The 18,612-nt window shown below is 35.6% G+C and overlaps 1 protein-coding gene across 1 annotated transcript in view; it reads left to right on the top strand.

Moving 5' to 3' along the window:
• Positions 1 to 9,753, top strand: part of NXPE2 (neurexophilin and PC-esterase domain family member 2) — a 63,110-nt gene extending 53,357 nt beyond the window's left edge. Inside the window, 8 exon segments of the mRNA XM_064575869.1 lie at positions 1,657 to 1,672; positions 7,396 to 7,483; positions 7,485 to 7,582; positions 8,164 to 8,209; positions 9,156 to 9,211; positions 9,214 to 9,266; positions 9,269 to 9,368; positions 9,371 to 9,753. Coding sequence (XP_064431939.1) covers positions 1,657 to 1,672; positions 7,396 to 7,483; positions 7,485 to 7,582; positions 8,164 to 8,209; positions 9,156 to 9,211; positions 9,214 to 9,266; positions 9,269 to 9,368; positions 9,371 to 9,753 — 840 coding nt within the window.
• The last annotated feature ends 8,859 nt before the right edge of the window (positions 9,754 to 18,612 follow it).

The following is an 18,612-nucleotide window of genomic DNA, read 5'->3' as shown; positions in this document are numbered from 1 at the left end:
AGCAAACAGTAAATGTAGAATAATTATTTATAAAGCTAGTATGGAGATTAAAACATAAAAGTAGTAAAATCAATTATATCTACAAAAGCTAATCAAGGGATACAAAAAGTAAAAAAGATGTAAAACGACATCATATACATAAAACGTGGAGGGAACAGTAAAGTTGTAGTGCTTTTAGAATGTGCTTAAATTTAAGTAATCATCAACTTTTTTTTTTAGTAACCATAAACTTAATATAGATTGCTACACACATAGGATATTATATATGAACCCTGTGGTAATCATAAATCAAAAACTTATTGATACACAAAAAATGAGAAAGTAATCCAAGCATAACACTAAAGAAAGCTATCAAAACACGTGAGCAAGAAAGCAACAGAACTACAAAAACAAAAAAATACCCAGTAAAATGTCTATATATATATACACACACACACACACCTATCAATAGTTACTCTAAGTGTAAATTGTCTAAATGCCCCAACTAAAAGATATAGTATGACAGTCATTAAAACAACAACAACAAAAAAACCCAAGATCCATCTATATGCTGCCTACATGAGACTCCCTTCAGACCTAAAGACATATACAGACTGAAGCTGTAAGGGCTGGAAAAAGATATTCCATGCAAATGGAAGCAAAAAGATAAAAAAAGAAAAAGCTGTGGTAACACTACTTATATCAGACCAAATAGACTTGAAAACTGTAGCCAGAGATAAAGAAGGGTATTACATGATGATAAAAGGATTACTCTAACAAAAGGATGTAACAACTGTAAATATCTATGCACCTAATGTAGGATCACCTAAATCCATAAAATGAAAATTAACAGATGGAGAAATTGACCATAACAATACTAGATGGGGACTTTGACGCGCCCCCCCCCCCCCCCCCCCCCCGCCGCCCTTACATCAGTGGATATAGAATTCAGACAGAAAATTCAAGAAAGAAACAGGGGCTTTGAATGATACGTTAGACCAGATAGACTTAACAGATATATACAGGACATTTTATCCATAAACAGAAGAATGTGTATTCCTTTCAAATGTGCATGGAACATTCTACAGATCACATGTTAGGCCATAAAACAAGTTTCAATAAATTTAAGATTGAAATCATATCGAGCATTTTTTCTGATGAAAGTTATGAAATGAGAAATCAGTTACAAGAAGAAAATGCAAAAATGCAAACACGTAGAGGCTAAACAATGTGCTGCTAAATAACCAATGGGCTAATGAAGAAATCAAAGAAATAAAATACCTGCAGAAAAATGAAAATGGAAACAGTGGTCCCAAATCTTTGAGACACAACAAAAGCAGTTCTATGAAGAAAGTTTATAGCAATACAGGCCTAGCTCATAAAATAAAAATCTAAAACAATCTAACCTTATACCTAAAGGAACTAAAAAAAAAAGGGGGGGGGAGGCAAAGCCCAAAATCAGTAAAGAAACAAAATGATAAAGATCACAGTGTAAGTTAAATAGAGATTAAAAAAACAATAGATAAGATCAATGTAATTAGAGCAGATTCTTTGAAAAGATAAATAAAATCGATAAACTTTTAGCCAGATTCATCAGGAACAAGAGAGGACTCAAATAAAATAAAAATGAAAGGGAAAAATAACAACCAATACCACAGATACAAAAAGGATTATGAGAATACTATCAAAAATTGTATGTGAACAAATTGGACAACCTAGAAATAATGGATAAATTCCTGGAAACGTAATATTTCAAAACTGAATTACAGAGAAATAGAGAACTCAAGTAGACTACTAGTAACAAAATTGAATTGGTAATCAAAAAACTCTCAATTAACAAAAGTCCAGGACCAAATGGTTTCACAGGTGAATTCTACCAAACACTTAAAGAAGAGCTAATACCTACTCTTCTCAAACTATTCCAAAAAATAGAAGAGGAAAGAAAACTTCCAAACTCCTTCTACATGTCCGGCATTACCATGATACCAAAACCAGATAAAGACACTATGAAAAAAGAAAACTATAGGCTAATATCCCTGATGAATACAGATGCAAAAATTCTCAATATTAGCAAACCAAATTCAACAATTTTAAAAACTTCTCTTGTGTAGCTGTCCAGTTTTCCCAATACCATTTATTGAAGAGATTATCTTTTCCCCATTGTATATTCTTGCCTCCTCTGTCATAGATTAATTGACCATACAGGTGTGGGTTTATTTCTGTGTCTCTATCCCGTTGTACTGATCTACATATCTGTTTCTGTGTCAGCAGCATACTGCTTTGATTACTACCGCTTTCTAGGATATCTTGAAATCTGGGATTGTGATACCTGCAGTTTCCGGTCTTCTTTCTCCAGACAGCTTTGGCTATTCAGGGTCTTTGGTGCTCCATACAAATTTTAGGATTATTTGTTCTAGTTCTGTGAAAAATGCTACTGGAAGTCTGATAGGGATTGCATTAAATCTGTAAATTGTTTGTGGGTAATATGGACCTTTTATTCTAATCACGCGCATGGAATACTTTTCCACTTGTTGGTGTCATATTCAATTCTTTAGTCAATGTTTTACAGGTTTCAGAGTACAGGCCTCTCACCTCCTTGGTTAAGTTTATTTCCAGGTATTTTATTTTTTGGTACAATTTTAAATGGGATGGTTTTCTTAATTTCTCTTTCAGCTACTTCATTATGAAATCAGACCATTTTCTTATACCATACACAAAAATAAACTAAAAATGGATTACAAACCTAAATGTGAGCCCTGAAACCATAAAACTCCTGGAAGAAAACAGGCAGTAATCTCTTTGACAGAAGCCTTAGCATCATTTTTCTAGATAGGTCCCTTCAGACAACGAAAACAAAAGAAAAAATAAACTAGTGAGAGTGCACTAAAATAAAAAGCTTCAGGAAAGAAAAACCAACAAAATGAGCAGGTAACCTACTTAATGGGAGAAGATATTTGCAAATGATAGATCTCCTAAGGGGTTAATATGCAGAATATATAATGAACTCCTACAACTCAACACCAAAAAAACCAATCTGATTAAAAAATGGGCAGAGGACCTGAACAGACATTTTTCCAAAAAAAGACATACAGAGGGCCAACAGACACATAAAAAGATGCCCAACATCACTGATTATCAGGCAAATGAAAACCACCACCACAACGCGATATCACCTTACACCTGTCAGGATGGCTCTAATCAAAAAGACAAGAAATAACAAGTGTTGGTGAGGATGTAGAAAAAAAGAAACCCTTGTGCACTGTTGGTGGGAAACTGGGGCATCTACTGTGGAAAACAGTATGGATGTTCCTTGAAAAATTAAAAATACAATTACCATATGATCCAGTAATTCCACTACTGGGTATTTACCCCCCCAAAAATAAAAACACTAATTTGAAAAGATATATGCACCCCTATGCTTATTGCAGCATTATTTATCATAGCCAAATTATGGAGGCAACCCAAGTGTCCATGATAGATGAATGGATAAAGATGATGTGGTATATAAATACAATGGGATATTACCCAGGCATTAAAAAAAAAAAAAAGAATGAGATCTTGCTATTTGCAACAACATGGATGGACCTAGAGCATTACTCCAAGTGAAATAAGTCTGAGAAAGATAAATACCATATGATCTCTCTTATATGTGTAACCCAAGAAACAAAACAAATGAACAAGGAAACTAACAAAAACAGAAACACACCCATAAGTACAGAAAACAAACTGATGGTTGCTGGAGGGAAGAAAGTAAGGGGATGGTCAAAAAGTGGGAGGAGAGTGGGAGGTATAGGCTTCCAGTTAAGGAATAAGCAAACCATTAGCATGAAAGGTACAGCATAGGGAATAGAGTCAATGGTATTTTAGTAATGCTGCATCGTGACAGTTGGTGGCTATTACTCGTGGTGGGCACAGATGAACATATAGTTGTCCGATCACTACGTTATGCGTGTGAAACTAATGTAGCATTGTGTCAACTGTACTTAAGTAACAAACAATAAAATAAAATGTTTTGCTATGATCAAGTGGGATTTATTCTGGGGATGCAGGAATTGCTCAATATTTGCAAATCAGTATTATGCATCACATTAAGACGAGGAAGGATAAAAACCATATGATTATCTTAATAGATGCAGAAAAAGCACTTGACAAAATTCAACATACATTCATGATAAAAACCCTCAAGGTAGGTTTAGAGGGTACTACTTCAACATAAAATGGTCATATAGGACAAACCCACAGTTCACATCATACTCAATGGTGAAAAGCTGAGCTTTTCCTCTAAGATCAGGAAAAAGACAAAGATGTCCACTCTCACCACCTTTATTTAACATAGTACTAGAAGTTCTAGCCACAGTCATCAGACAACAAAAAGAAATAAAAGGCATCCAAACTGATAACAAAGAAGTAAAACTATCACTATTTGCAGATGACATGATACTGCATATAGAAAACCCTAAAGACTTCACCAAAAAACTATTAGAAATAAATGAATTTAGTAAAGTCTCAGGATATAAAATTTACAGAAATTGGCTGCATTTCTATACACTAATAATGAAGCATCAGAAAGAGAAATTAAGAATCCATTGACAATTTTACCAAAAAGAATAAAATACCTAGGGATAAACTTAACCAAGGAAATGAAAGAAGTATACTCTGAAAAGTACTGTAGGACATCGATAAAAGAAACTGAAGATTTCACAAACAAATGAACAGATAGTCCATGCTCATGGATTGGAAGAATATTGTTAAGATGTCCATATTACCCCAAACAATCTACAGATTCAAAGCAAGCCCTACCAAAATAGTATCTTTTTTTTTTTTTTTACAGAACTAGAATAATTCTAAAATTTGTATGTAGCACAAAAGACCCTGAATAGTCAAAGCAATCTTGAGAAGTAAGACCAAAGCTGCAGGTATCACAATCCTAGATTTCAAGATACACTCCAAAGCTATGGTAATCAAAACAGTCTGGCATAGATCAATGGAACAGGATAGAGAGCCCAAAAATAAATCCACACTTATATAATTAATCTATGACAAAGGAAATAAAAATATATAATGGGGAAAAGGTAGTGTCTTCAGTAACTGATACTGGGAAAACTGAAGAGCTACATGAAAAAGAATGAAATTGGACCATTTCTCACTTCATTCACAAAAATAAACTCAAATTGGATTAGAGACCTTTATGAAACCATAAAACTCCTAGAAGAAAACAGGCAGTCATCTCTTGAAATCAGCCTTAACATTTTTTTAGATGTCTCCCTAGGCAAGGGAAACAAAAGCAAAAATAAAGTATTGGGACTACACCAAAGTAAAAAGCCTTTGCAAACTGAAAGAAACTATCAACGAGATTAAAAGGCAGCCTACTGAATGGTAGAAAAATATTTGCAAATGATATTTTAAGGGACTAATATCTAAAATATAGAAATAACATTTACAATTCAACACCAAAAAAACAATTCCATTAAAAAATCAGAAGACCTGAATAGACATTTTTTCCAAAGAAGACATACATAGATGGCCATCAGACACATGAAAAGATGCTAAATATCACTAATCAGGGAAATGCATATCAAAACTACAGTGAGGTCACCTTACACCTGTCAGAATGACTAGAATCAAAAAGACAAGAAATAACAAGTGTTGGTGAGGATGTGGATGAAAGAGAACACTCGTGCATTGTTTGTGGGAATGTAAATTGGTGCATTCGCTGGTGGAAAAAAGTATGGAGGTTCCACAAAAAATTGCTGTGATGAGCACTGGGTGTTCTATGTAAGTGATGAATCACTAAATCTACTCCTAAACCCAATATTATACTACACACTAACTAATTCAAGTTTAAATAAAAACTTAAAAAAACCAGAAATACCATGTAATTCAATAATTTCAGTACTGGGTATTTATGCAGAGAAAATGAAAACACTAATTCAAAAAGATATATACACCCCTATGTTTATTGCAGCATTATTTACAATAGCCAAGATATGGAAGCAACCTAAATGTCCATCAGTAGATGAATGGGAAAAAAAAATATGTGGTATATATAAATACAATGGAATATTAGTCAGCCATAAAAAGAATTAGATCTTACCATTTGCAACGATATGGATAGGCCTGGAGGGTATTATGTTAAGTGAGATAAGTCAGACAGAGAAAGACAAATACCGTATGATTTCTCTTGTGTGGAATCTAAACAAAGCAAAACGAAAACAGAAAGCCAGAAACAGACTCATAAGTAGAGAGAACAAAGTGTTGGTTGCCAGAAGGGTATAGGGCTAGGAAGATGGATGAAATAGGTGAAGGGGATTAAGATGTACAAACTTGCAGTTATAAAATAAATAAGTCACGGAGATGAAAAGTACATCATAGGGAAGGCAGTCAATAATACTGTAATAATGTATGGTGACAGATGGTGACTATAGTTATCACAGTGAACACTAAGTATTGCGTAGAACTGTGGAATCACTATGTTGTACACATGAAACTAATATAACATTTTATATCAACTATACTTCAATAGTAATTCTTTTTAAACGACCTGAGTCTTAGGTGGGTGAAAGCTTGATATGAATCAATGAATAAACTTAGGCTAATTTCATAGTAGAGTATTAAGAATAAAGAGGTCTTGGGGCGCCTGGGGTGGCTCAGTCCTTAAGCGTCTGCCTTCAGCTCAGGTCATGATCCCAGGGTCCTGGGATCGAGCCCCGCATCGGGCTCCCTGCTCCGTGGGAAGCCTGCTTCTCCCTCTCCCGCTCCCCCTGCTTATGTTCCCTCTCTCGCTGTGTCTCTGTCAAATAAATAAATATCTTAAAAAAAAAAAAAAGAATAAAGAGGTCTTCCCTTTTTTGGCACTAATCAGACCACAATGATAATATTATGTTCAGCTTGGGCACAACAATGAAATGTTTAACCTAAGAACCTGATTCTGGTATACTCAAAATAAACAATGTGGGACATCATTTCAGAAACATGTTCAAAATTTCTTCATGGATAGAGTTTGAGGAGAAGATCTACAACTTAACAAGGTCATGTTATTGGTACAATATTTAGCTGGGCTACTGAATCCTGCTATTTCATACCCATACATTTCCTCCTGATTTGGCTAGCTGTTGAGTAGCTTTGGGGACAAGGTAAAAACTGAGGAAGATATTGCAAATGCACAAGAAAAATTATCCCCACTCTAGGATAAACTATTCATTAGTGAGACTATTCAACAGTGAGTTTTTAAGTCATCCCTTTAACATGATCTTGTTAAATATTTATGGAAGAGAGGAGGGTATAAATTGAGAAGGATGGAGGGAAAAGAGGAAAAGGGAATAAATGAAGAATTTGTTTCAGATATAATTTGTGGTAATAATGATTTACTGTGGGTGTTTTTATTACCAGAGTGAGAACACAGAAAAAAAAAAAAAGGTCAGATTGGAATGAAGACTCCTTTCCCCAGTGGTTATACTGTAAAAAGAAGGTGGATTATAGCATTTTGTAACTAGATCAAATTAAATGCAAAATATAAATGACTGCTTGAAGAGAAAACTTCCCTACCTCATGGGAGATTCAACACTGCAACAGTGAATTTATTACTTACAAAAAGTGGTGAAAAGTATGTATTTTTATTTTGAAATTACAGTTGGCTTCTGAGGTTGTTTTTATAATAATTATACTTCTTTCCTGATGCTGGTTTTACTTTTTTAAAAATTTGTCAAACATTTGGATTTGGGCTTTTAATAAAGTTAAATTTTATTTTTTTCATTCACAAATATTAGCATTTTTCTTCCTCTTCCTATATCTTAATAAAAAGTTTAAAAGCTGTGTTAAGATTTTATTTTTTTAAGATTTATTTGAGAGAGAGAGAGACAGAAACAGAGCATGAGCAGGGGGGAGGAGGCAGAGGGAGAGGGAGGAGCAGATTCCCCACTGAGCAGAGAGCCCAACATGGGGCTCAATCCCAGGACCCGGAGATCATGACCTGAGCTGAAGGCACACGCTTAACTGACTGAGCCACCCAGGTGCCCCCCAAAATTGTGTTAAGATTTTAATATATCTGATATAGTTTTCTTCCCAAAGGCAGTAATGCTCTTACAGTTAGAAATTCTCTTGGTTAGAATTTTACAAATGTGTGCATTTTAAAATTATGATTATTTTCCTTTTGTTAAAAAGATTTATTGGTTTGCTTTCCATCAGCTTTAAAATATTTTGATCATCATGGAACTGGGGTCTTCAACATATGGTAAGCATTGAAAACTCCAGGCATTGAAAACTAGCAGAAGCACCCTCAGCCACAACCTTATTAAAGGGAAGGTAAATGGCATAAATATGGTCACACTAATGGAAGACACATGGCAAATCTTGAAATAGAATTGGGGCACTTTGGGGCACCTGGGTGGCTCAGTTGGTTAAGCGTCTGACTCTTGGTTTTGGCTCAGGTCATGATCTTGGAGGGTCATGAGATGGAGCCCTGTGGCGCTTAGCATGGAGTCTGCTTGAGGATTGTCCCTCCCTCTGCCTCTCCCCCTCTTGTGCTCTTGGGTGTGCATGCTCACTCTCAGATAAATAAATCTTAAGGAAAAAAAAAAAAAGAATTGGGGCACTTACCTTTTGACCTTAAATACTGATCATCATGATTAAGTTAAATTAAAAAATGGTAACAGAAACATGAATGCTTTCTACAATGTTTGGTTTTGAAACTAAAAGGAAATTATCAAGATAATGTCTCTACCATTTCTAAGTATCAGTTTGAGGACTTTACACTGTTACTCAAAAGCACCAAGGAAAAGCTTACTAACTTGCATTTTCCTGTAGTTTAGCTTTGCTAAATTCTTTTTGGCACTAGAAATGTTCACCTGTGGTTTTAAGGAAGCCAGACATGTGAAAGATTTTGTGTATGAAATGAGCCTTCTATTCAGTGTATGAGGTTAAAGCAAGCTCAAATCATATGACAAAGTATAATTAACACTGATATTTGTTAAATTTGCAGTAAAGCTGAAAAAAGGACATTGTGATGGAATTTCATCTTTAACGTTTTATGATCTTAAACTTGCTTCTTGTCTTTTTGTGGGTTTAAGAGCCTGTTGACTTGTAAAGAATTTGTTGCCTCTTATGAGGTTGCTGACTTGTTCTCTTGTGAAATTTCTTGCACATCTGAATATTGTGGAAGAAACAAAACTAACCATGAGGGGGAAAAAAACATGTATGTTTCGTGATGCTGAAAGATGTATTTTGATTCAGTGGAAAGACATGATCATCCACTTATTACCAAAAATCTGTTTTCAGTGACAGATGAAAACTATATATCCCAAGGGAAATTGATCTGGTGGCCAGATAGAATGACACAGCCATTGTCATTACCCTTGGCCAGCACTTTAGATCCTTTTCTGTTACGATTTTCCTCATAGGACCATCAATGTTCAAAAGGTCATTGAACGTCTACTCTTGAAAAGCCCAGAGACAAAGGTGACCCCTAAAACTGAAAATACCAGGGGAATATATCTGAACACAGAGATGTTTAGTGATTTCCATGGCTATATTCAAAATTTTATGAGGGATATTTCTGTGGGTCTCAATGTGGGTATTATTGATGCCTGGGACGTGATTATTGCATATGGCACTAATAATGCCCATCCACCTGATTATGTGATTGGAAATTGGATTACCATGTTCTTAAACTATATTGCTAGAGGAAAAAATACAGAAAAACCAGTACTAGCCGTTGTCTATAATGACCTAACTTACATTATAAGGACAGTTAAATGCAATCCAAGTATGAAGAAATGAAATTTAAAAAATATAGTAAAATATACATAACAAAGTTACCATTTAAACCATTTTTAAGTGTACAATTCAGTGGCTGTGCAATTCAGATATATTCACAATATTGTGCAACCATCATGATTTATCCCCAGAACCTTTCATCATCCCAAACAGAAACTCTATATCCACAAACTAACTCCTCATTCTCCCTTACCCCCAGCACCTGGCAACCACCATTCTACTGTCTCTATAAATTAGACTATCCTAAGTAGCTCATACAAGTGGAGTTATACAGTATTTGTCTTTTGTATCCACTTATCTCATTCAATATAATGTCCTCAAGGTTTATCCATGTTGTGGCATGTGTCAGAATTTTTTTTTAAGACTGAGTAACATTTCCTTCTATGTACAAATCACATTTTGTTTATCCATCATCTTTTGATGGACATCATCTGTTGATGGATATTCCACTTTTTGGTAATTGTGAATAATGCTGCAATGAAGAGGAATCCAAACTTGAAGGAATGTCTCCAGTGCTGAGTGTGGTGACAGAATAGCAAATCATCATTCATAATTTAATTGAAAGAAATGCCTGGCCCAGAAATGAACAATTTTTTAAAAAGATCTTATTTATTTATTTGACAGAGAGAGACGTAGCAAGAGAGGGAACACAAGCAGGGGGAGTGGGAGAGGGAGGAGCAGGCTCCCCGCTGAGCAGAGAGCCCGATGTGGGACTCGATCCCAGGACCCTGGGATCATGACCTGAGCCGAAGGCAGACGCTTAACGACTGAGCCACCCAGGCACCCTGGATAGCCTAAATAATTTAAGTTTAGAGAAAAGGTGATCTGTAGGAGAAAACTTGGTGGAATCATAAAAGAAGTCTTCTTGCTTAAGAAAATTATTTGGAATTTGGTACCAGTTGTCCTTTGGATCCCAGTAAGAGTCAGAGATCACAGTCAAAAATGCACAAGTGCATTGAGAGAAACTAAGTATTAGGTCAAGATACAGATCCTGAAACACTGATTCTTGTAGACCCTAAAAGTATGAGGTGAGATCCCCTGCAGAGAACCTGAAATGACTTTATGAACTTTGTCTCTAAATATTCCTTTCAGCATGAAAGTATGCACTCTTCCCATTAACATGTTCAAGGTCTTAAGAGTGGAACTGTTGTTACTCCAGGATGACTCCTTTGTTTGGAATGTGTTTCATAGTGAGAGGAAGTGATTATACATATTATACTGTGTGTGTATATATATACACACACACACACATACACACACACTATAGTAATATAGTATATTACTATACTATTATAGTATAGATTTAGTGCCATGGCCACGTTCAGGTTAGGACTGAGCTCCTCTCAACAAGGGAACACACAGTAGAAAGCTCTTTCTTGTATCAAGTTACCCACTAGTTCTAATCCTTTTTAGAGCAAACTTTTTAAGATTTTTTTTTTTTTTTAAGTAATCTCTATACCCAACATGGGGCTTGGACTCCCAACCCCAAGATCAAGAGTCACATGCCCTACTGAATGAGCCAGCCAGGTGCCCCTAAACGAAACTTTCAAAATAAATCTATTCTTCCAGCTATTGTACTTCATGTACCTGCTTACATGAGTTAGCATTTCCCTGCCAAGGCCACTTCAAATTCCTTCATCCTAGTTCTAATAGGACAAAGTGTCTACTTTATTTATCATGGCTCTTCTCTGAATACACTGAAGTTTGTCTATGTTGCTCTACAACATGCCTTCCACCCCATCTCACACACCCCAATGTAAATGTGATCAATTAGTATAAAATAATGATAATCTATCACTTCTCTTGTTCTAGACCTGCACTGTGCAACATCATAGCCATGAGTCACATGTGACTGTTTAATTAAAAATTAGCTCCTTGGTTGCAATAATCACATTTCAAGTGTTCAATAGACACATGTGCCTAGTGGCACTGTACTGACAGCACAATATTTGCTTGCATTGCCTCCGGAGAGTATTTTTTTTTTTAAGTTTTGTTGTAGTATTTGGATGTGTTTTTTAAAAATAAGCCAGTGATATTTTATTAATTTTATGGTGAGTAAAAGAATTCATCAAATGTTAAGTGTCAAACTCCTAACTTTTAAGATAGTTACTTCCAGCTCAGTCTTTAAAAAAAAAAAAAAAATCCTGCTATCTACATATTTTATAATGTTTTGGGCTTAAAGTGGTAGTTTCAGGTTATTGCAGACATTGACTATATTGCGAATATGTAAGACTTGAGTAAGCCAATTGAAATGGTAAAAAGGTTCTTTACTGGTATTATCAGGCCTCTTTCAAAAACCCATGTATGCACAATAGAATGAAACTAGAAATCATTAGCATGAGGAAAACAGAAAAATTCTCAAATATATGGAAATTAATGTGCTCATAAGGTCAAAGAAGAAATAAAATTTAGAAAATATTTGGAGACAAGTGAAAATAAAAACAAAATATCAAAACTTCTGGGATGCAGCAAAAGTGCTACAAAAGGGAAGTTTATGACCAATTATATGCCAACAAATTGGACAACCCTAAAGAAATGGATGAATTCCTAGAAACATGTAACCTACCTAGACTGACTCATGAAGAATGAATAAATCTGAAAAAAATATAACTACATTTAATACAAGGAGATTGAAGCAGTAATCAAAAACCTCCCAACAAAGAAAATCCCAGCACCAGATGGCTTCACTGGAGAATTCTACCAAACATTTAAAGAATAATTAACATCAGTCCTTCCCAAACTCTTACAAAGAATAGGAGGGAACACTTCCTAACACATTCTGTGAGGCCAGCATTACTTCAATACAAAAAACAGACAAAGACACAAAAAGAAAACTATAGACCAATATCCCCCCTGATGAATGTTGATGCAAAGATCTTAAACAGGATACTAACAAAGTAAATTCATCAGCACATTGAAAGGATTGTACATTGTGACCAAGTGGAATTTATATCTAGAAACAAGGATAGTTCAGCATATTAAAATCAATGTAACGCACTACACTGACAAAATGTCAAAAGCCACATCATCTTAATACAGGAAAAAAAATTGACAAAATTCTATGTCCTTTTATGAGAAAAACATTCAACAAACTAGGAATAGAAGGAAACTACCTCAAAATAATAAAAGCCGTATATCAAAAGCCTACAACTAACAAAATTCAATAAAGAAAGACTGAGAGCTTTTCCTCTAAGATCAGGAACAAAACAAGGGCTTGTAGCACAATTCAACATAGTACTGGAAGTTCTATACAGAGCAATTAAATGAGAAAAAGAAATAAGGGATATACAAATTGGAAGAGAATTAAAATTATGTTTGCAGATGACATGATCTTATATTTAGAAAATCCTAAGGATTCCACAGCAGAATTGTTAGAACTAGTAAATTTAGCATATTTGCAGGACACAAAATCAACATCTGGAAATTAATTGCATTTCTATACCTAACAATGACCAATTTGAAAAGAAAATTAAGAAAAAAATCCCATTTGCTACAGCATTGAAAAGAATAAAATACTTTGGAATAAACTTAACCAAGGAGGTGAAAGACTTGTACACTGAAAAATATAAAACATTGCTAAAAGAAACTGAAGAAGATACAAATAAATGGAAAGACATCCCATAGTTGTGGACTGGAAGACTTAATATTGTTAAAATGTTCATATTACCCAAGGCAATCTACAAATGCAATCCTTACCAAAGTTCCAGGGGCTTTTTTTTTTTTCCAGAAATAGAAAAAAATCCTAAAATTTATATGGAATCTCAAGGGACCCTGAATAACCATAACAAACTTGAAATAGAAGAACAAAGTTAGAGGACTCAGATTGCCTGATTTCAAAATGATATTACAAAGCAACAGTAAATATGGTGATATGATGGGAGCATAAAAAAGATATATAGACCAATGGAACAGAATACAAGACCCAAAAATAAACCCTTGCATATATGGCAAAATGATTTTCAACAAGGGTGCCAAGCCTACAAATAGGGAAAGGATGGTCTTTTCAACAAATGGTACTGAAAAACTGGATATTCACATGCAAAAGAATTAGGTTGGACACTTACCTTACACCAAATACAAAAGCTAACTCAAAATGGACTAAGGCCTAAATAAAATGCCTAAAACTATTCAAACCCTAGAAGAAAATATAGGGAAAAAAATCTTAGAACATTAGGACTGGCAAGGATTTCTTTGATAGGACACCAAAAGCACAGAACAAAAGAAAAAAAAAATGGGACTACACCAAATTTAAAAACTTCTGCATGTCAAAGGAATCAACAGCATGAAGAGACAACCCACAGAATGGGAGAAAATAATTGCAAATCATATATCTGATAAAACGTTAATATCTAGAATACATAGGGAAATGTCATAACTCAATAACAATAAATATCTAATTAAACATTGGTCAAAGGACTTAGACATTTCTGCAAAAAAGACCTACAAATGGCCAATGTACACATGAAAAGATGCTCAACAGCACTCATCTTCAGGCAAATGAAAATCACCACCACAATGAGCTATCACCTTACACCTGTCAAAATGGCTAGCACCAAAAAAAGAAATAGTAAGTGTTGGTGAGGATATGGAGAAAAAAGAAACCTCAGTGCACTGTTGGTGGGAAAGTAAATTGATGCAGACACTATAGAAAGCAGTATGGAATTTCCTCAAAAAATAAAAAAAAAGTAGAAATACCCTATGATCCAGTAATTCCACTCTGGGTATTTAGCCAAGGAAAATAAAAACAGTATATCAAAAAGATATATGCACCCCTATGTTTATTGCAGCTTTTTAATAGCCAAGATATAGGAAGCAACATGTAGGTGCTGATAGATAAATGGAAAAAGAAGATGTGATACACACACACACACACACACACACTCACACACACACCATGGAATATTACTCAGCCATAAAAAAGAATGAGATCTTGCCATTTGCAACAACATGGGTGGGCCTAGAGAGTAATATGCTAAATAATTCAGACAAAGACAAATACCATATGATTTCACTTATATGTGAAGTCTAAAAAACAAAACAAAACAAAAATAAAAAGCAGAATCACACCCTTAAGTACAGAGAACAAACATGGTTGTCTGAGAGGAGGGAGATGGGGGATGGGCAAAATGAGTGAAAAGTAGTGGGAGATACAGGCTTCCAGTTTTGGAATGAGTAATTTATGGGAATAAAAGGTACAGCAGAGGGAATATAGTCAAAGGTACTGTAATAGCGTTGTATGGTGACAGATGGCAGCTACACTTGTGGTGAGCATAGCTTGTAGACTTGTCAAACTACAATTCACGCACCTGAAACTAATATTTATGTCAACTATACTTCAATAAAAGTTAACACACACACACACACACACACAATGAGATATCACCTCACACATCAAGATGACCACTATCCTAAGAACAGGGGAAAAAAAAAAAAAAGAACAGAAAATAACGAGTATTGGTGAGAATGTGGAGAAGTTGGAACTCAAGATGTAAACTGGGGCAACTATTATGGAAAACTATATGGGGGCTCCTCAAAGAGTTAAAAATAGAATTACCATATAACCCAACAATTCTACTTCTGGGTATATGAAAGAACTGAAATCAGGTTTCCAAAGAGATAATATGCACTCTTATGTTCACTGCAGCATTATTCATGATAGTCAAGATATGGCAACAACCCAATGTCCACCAATACATGAACAGGTAAAGAAAACATGGTATATACATACAATGGAATACAATATAGTCTTTAAAAAGGAGACTGTCACATGCTACCATATGGATAAATGTTGAAGACATTATACTAAGCAAAATAAGCCAGTTAATAAAAGACAAATATTGTATGATTCCACTCATATGAAGTTTCTAAAGTAGTCACAATCATAAAAACAAAGTAGAAAGGCAAATATCAAATGTTGAGGGGAAGGGGGATTACTGTTTAGTGGGTATAGTTTTAGTGTTGCAAGATGAAAGTTCTAGAGATCTATTGCCCACCAATGGGAATATACTTAATGCTACTGAATTGTACATTTAAAAATGGTTAAGATGGTAAATTTCATGTTATGTGTTTTTTTACCACACAAATTCCTGATATAGGTTCTTTTCCTTTCATAGCAAATAAACTTTAATGTGGAAATCAAGAGCATTTCATTTCTTTGCCCAACCTGCTGAAATGAAATAGTCTCAGTTGTTCAGTAACCGATCATGACTTGAATTCCTTATTTTCTTCCATAATGAATCAACATTAGGAAGCACATTGCTCAAAAACTGTTCTGTTAATAAAACAGCAAGTGAATGGTCTTCAGGCATAAGTCATGCTGCACACACAGCTCTTGTTCCAGTAGGAGAAATCCCAATGCTCCTATCCATCCTACACCATAGTTCACAAAATAACATACATGAACATTCTTCCTCTTAAGTATGAATTTTCAATGAAAAACCAGAAGCAAAAAATTAAGAGCTTCAATCTTATAAATGTGCACAGATGCCAATAACTCATAGTCTACCTTATCAATCACTTTAACCTACTACGAAGCAAAATGTGTTCTAGTACACACCTTTCAATTCACACTGTATGTTATTGACATAATATTTGTACAGCATTTTCATTTGATGAAAGAATTTTACCAACAGTTCCTTCTGATTTAGCACTAACTGTGTTTGTCATTAACTCATGATTGGGCTAACCCATCCCCTCACCCCCTTCCCCTCTAGCCCGGTGATGGGTATTAAAGAGGGCACGTTCTGCATGGAGCACTGGGTGTTATACGAAAACAATGAATCATGGAACACTACATCAAAAACTAATGATGCACTGTATGGTGACTAACCTAATAAAATTAAACTTAAAAAAAAAACCTCATGCTTGGCTTTATAAACTTATCAGTGGTTTGACTTACACATTTTCTCGCTATGAGGTATGCAATGCTGAGTGATAGCTTGGTAATTCTAGCATTTCCTTTGACTTTATTGATAGAATTCATCCAATTTGTACTGGAAGGCAATATTTTGTTCTTGCTCTAGAGAAAAGCAGATTGCTTTAGCAGAGAGGGGACTGTGTTTTGTATGACAAGTATAAAAATCTTTGATGGCTTTGACTTCTGTGTTAGAATTTTTTTTTTTTTTACAGGTGATATAAATCCACCTCAAACTACCTAATGAGGGATGGGAAGGAATGTATTGACTCATATAACTGGAAAATGCAGAGAAGGCAGAAAAGTCGAGGGATGTTGCATCCAGGTGCTGAAAGTACAATGTTAGTTCTCTGTCTCCCCTTGCCACCTTTTGGCCCTGTGTTTCTATGTTGGTTTAATTTTCAGGTAGGATCTTTACATGTGACAGCTGAAAAAGGTTACATGTCCTTGTGACTTGTAATCCCAGACGATTAGAACCTTCTCCTAGTGTCTATATATAGATAAAAACCAGAAGATTCTGGTTCTCCCAGTTTGAGTTACATGTCCATGTTGGAACCAGTGCCAGTGGCCAGGGGGACAAATGATCTAGATTATCAAGCCTAGACCATATGCCCACTCTTGTGGCCAGAGTCTACTGGCAGAAGTGAAGGAAATACAGACATCAAATATTTTTCTTCTACTGCATATTTGACAAAATCTCATAAAAAATAGTACTCAAAGGACAAATAGATTACTGATGCCATAAAATTTAATTATGAGAGATTCATGGCTTTATTGCCTTTTTATACTTTTATTTAATTGTATAAAATCACCATATTCACAGATATTTGAAAAGAAGTCCTTCACTTTGTTTAAAAAATTACTTTGAGTTGAAGTATTTATGTTACTAATTTTATCTCTACATTTCCTTTCAATAATCTACTCTTAAGCCTTTGTTCTGTAGTGAGCATATAAAATTAAATAGAGGCCAATAGAATGTTTATTTAACACATACAAAACACTGTAATAATGTAAAAAACAATGTTCACAAAGACCAAACTGTTAACTGAGTATCAGTCAAAAAGGACTTCTAGGGAAGATGGTGGAGTATTAGGATCCTGGGCTTACCTAGTCCCCATAGATACAACTAGGTAAGAGCCACATCAGGGGAAATGATCTGAAGACTGGCACAGCAGACTCTAAACAGCAAAATGGCTTCATCAAAGAAAAGTGGCTACTTCAAAGTGGGTAGGGAAGGGTGGAGACACCATCAGGAGACAAATGGACCTGCAGGACTATCCATGGGAGGGAGGAATGCCCCAGGTGCAGAGAGGAGAGAGGAACAGACCCATGCCAGGTACTCCGGCGTGAGGGACTCACACTGGAAAGACAAATTCCCATAATATTTGGCTTTGGAAACCAGAGGGGCAATCAGTGGGGATTAACACCTGGAATATTGAAAATCAGCAGGCTGGGCTCTGGGAGAGTGGGAGACTATAGGGAAGTGAGTCTCTGTCCTTAAAAAGACAGCACAACAAATAGCCCAGCTGAGATACAGCACAGAAGTAGCAGTTTGAAAAATGTCTGGAGTATACTGGAAGATTTAATAATCCCAGCACATGTGCTAGAGAGGCAGGGATCTTTGGGAGACTTCTCCAAGAACAAAGGAGCTGGTAAATGTTATTTGTCTCTCTCACCCCCCAGCCTGGATACACAGACACCCATGGGAGCAAGCACGGTACCAACCCTTTCCACCTAGCTTGCTAATAGCCTGCCCCACCCCTGTGTGATTCTGCAGAAATGCCCCCTCTGACCCAGCCAGCCTTGGCAGGTTTCCCAGGCAGCTACAAATCCCCTCCCGGAGTGGACCTGCACAGACCTTACTGCCACCATGTCCCCCACCCCTGTGTTCTCCTGCAGACACATCCTCCAACATGCCCTCGGCAGGAGTCCCTCCAAAGCAAAGCCAC

This window comes from Mirounga angustirostris, unplaced genomic scaffold, assembly GCF_029215605.1.
Source record: "Mirounga angustirostris isolate CCGP_5_RB_7025 unplaced genomic scaffold, mMirAng1.0.hap1 SCAF_13, whole genome shotgun sequence".
Taxonomy (NCBI): Eukaryota; Metazoa; Chordata; class Mammalia; order Carnivora; family Phocidae; genus Mirounga; species Mirounga angustirostris.
This window is presented reverse-complemented; position numbering and strand designations above follow the sequence as displayed.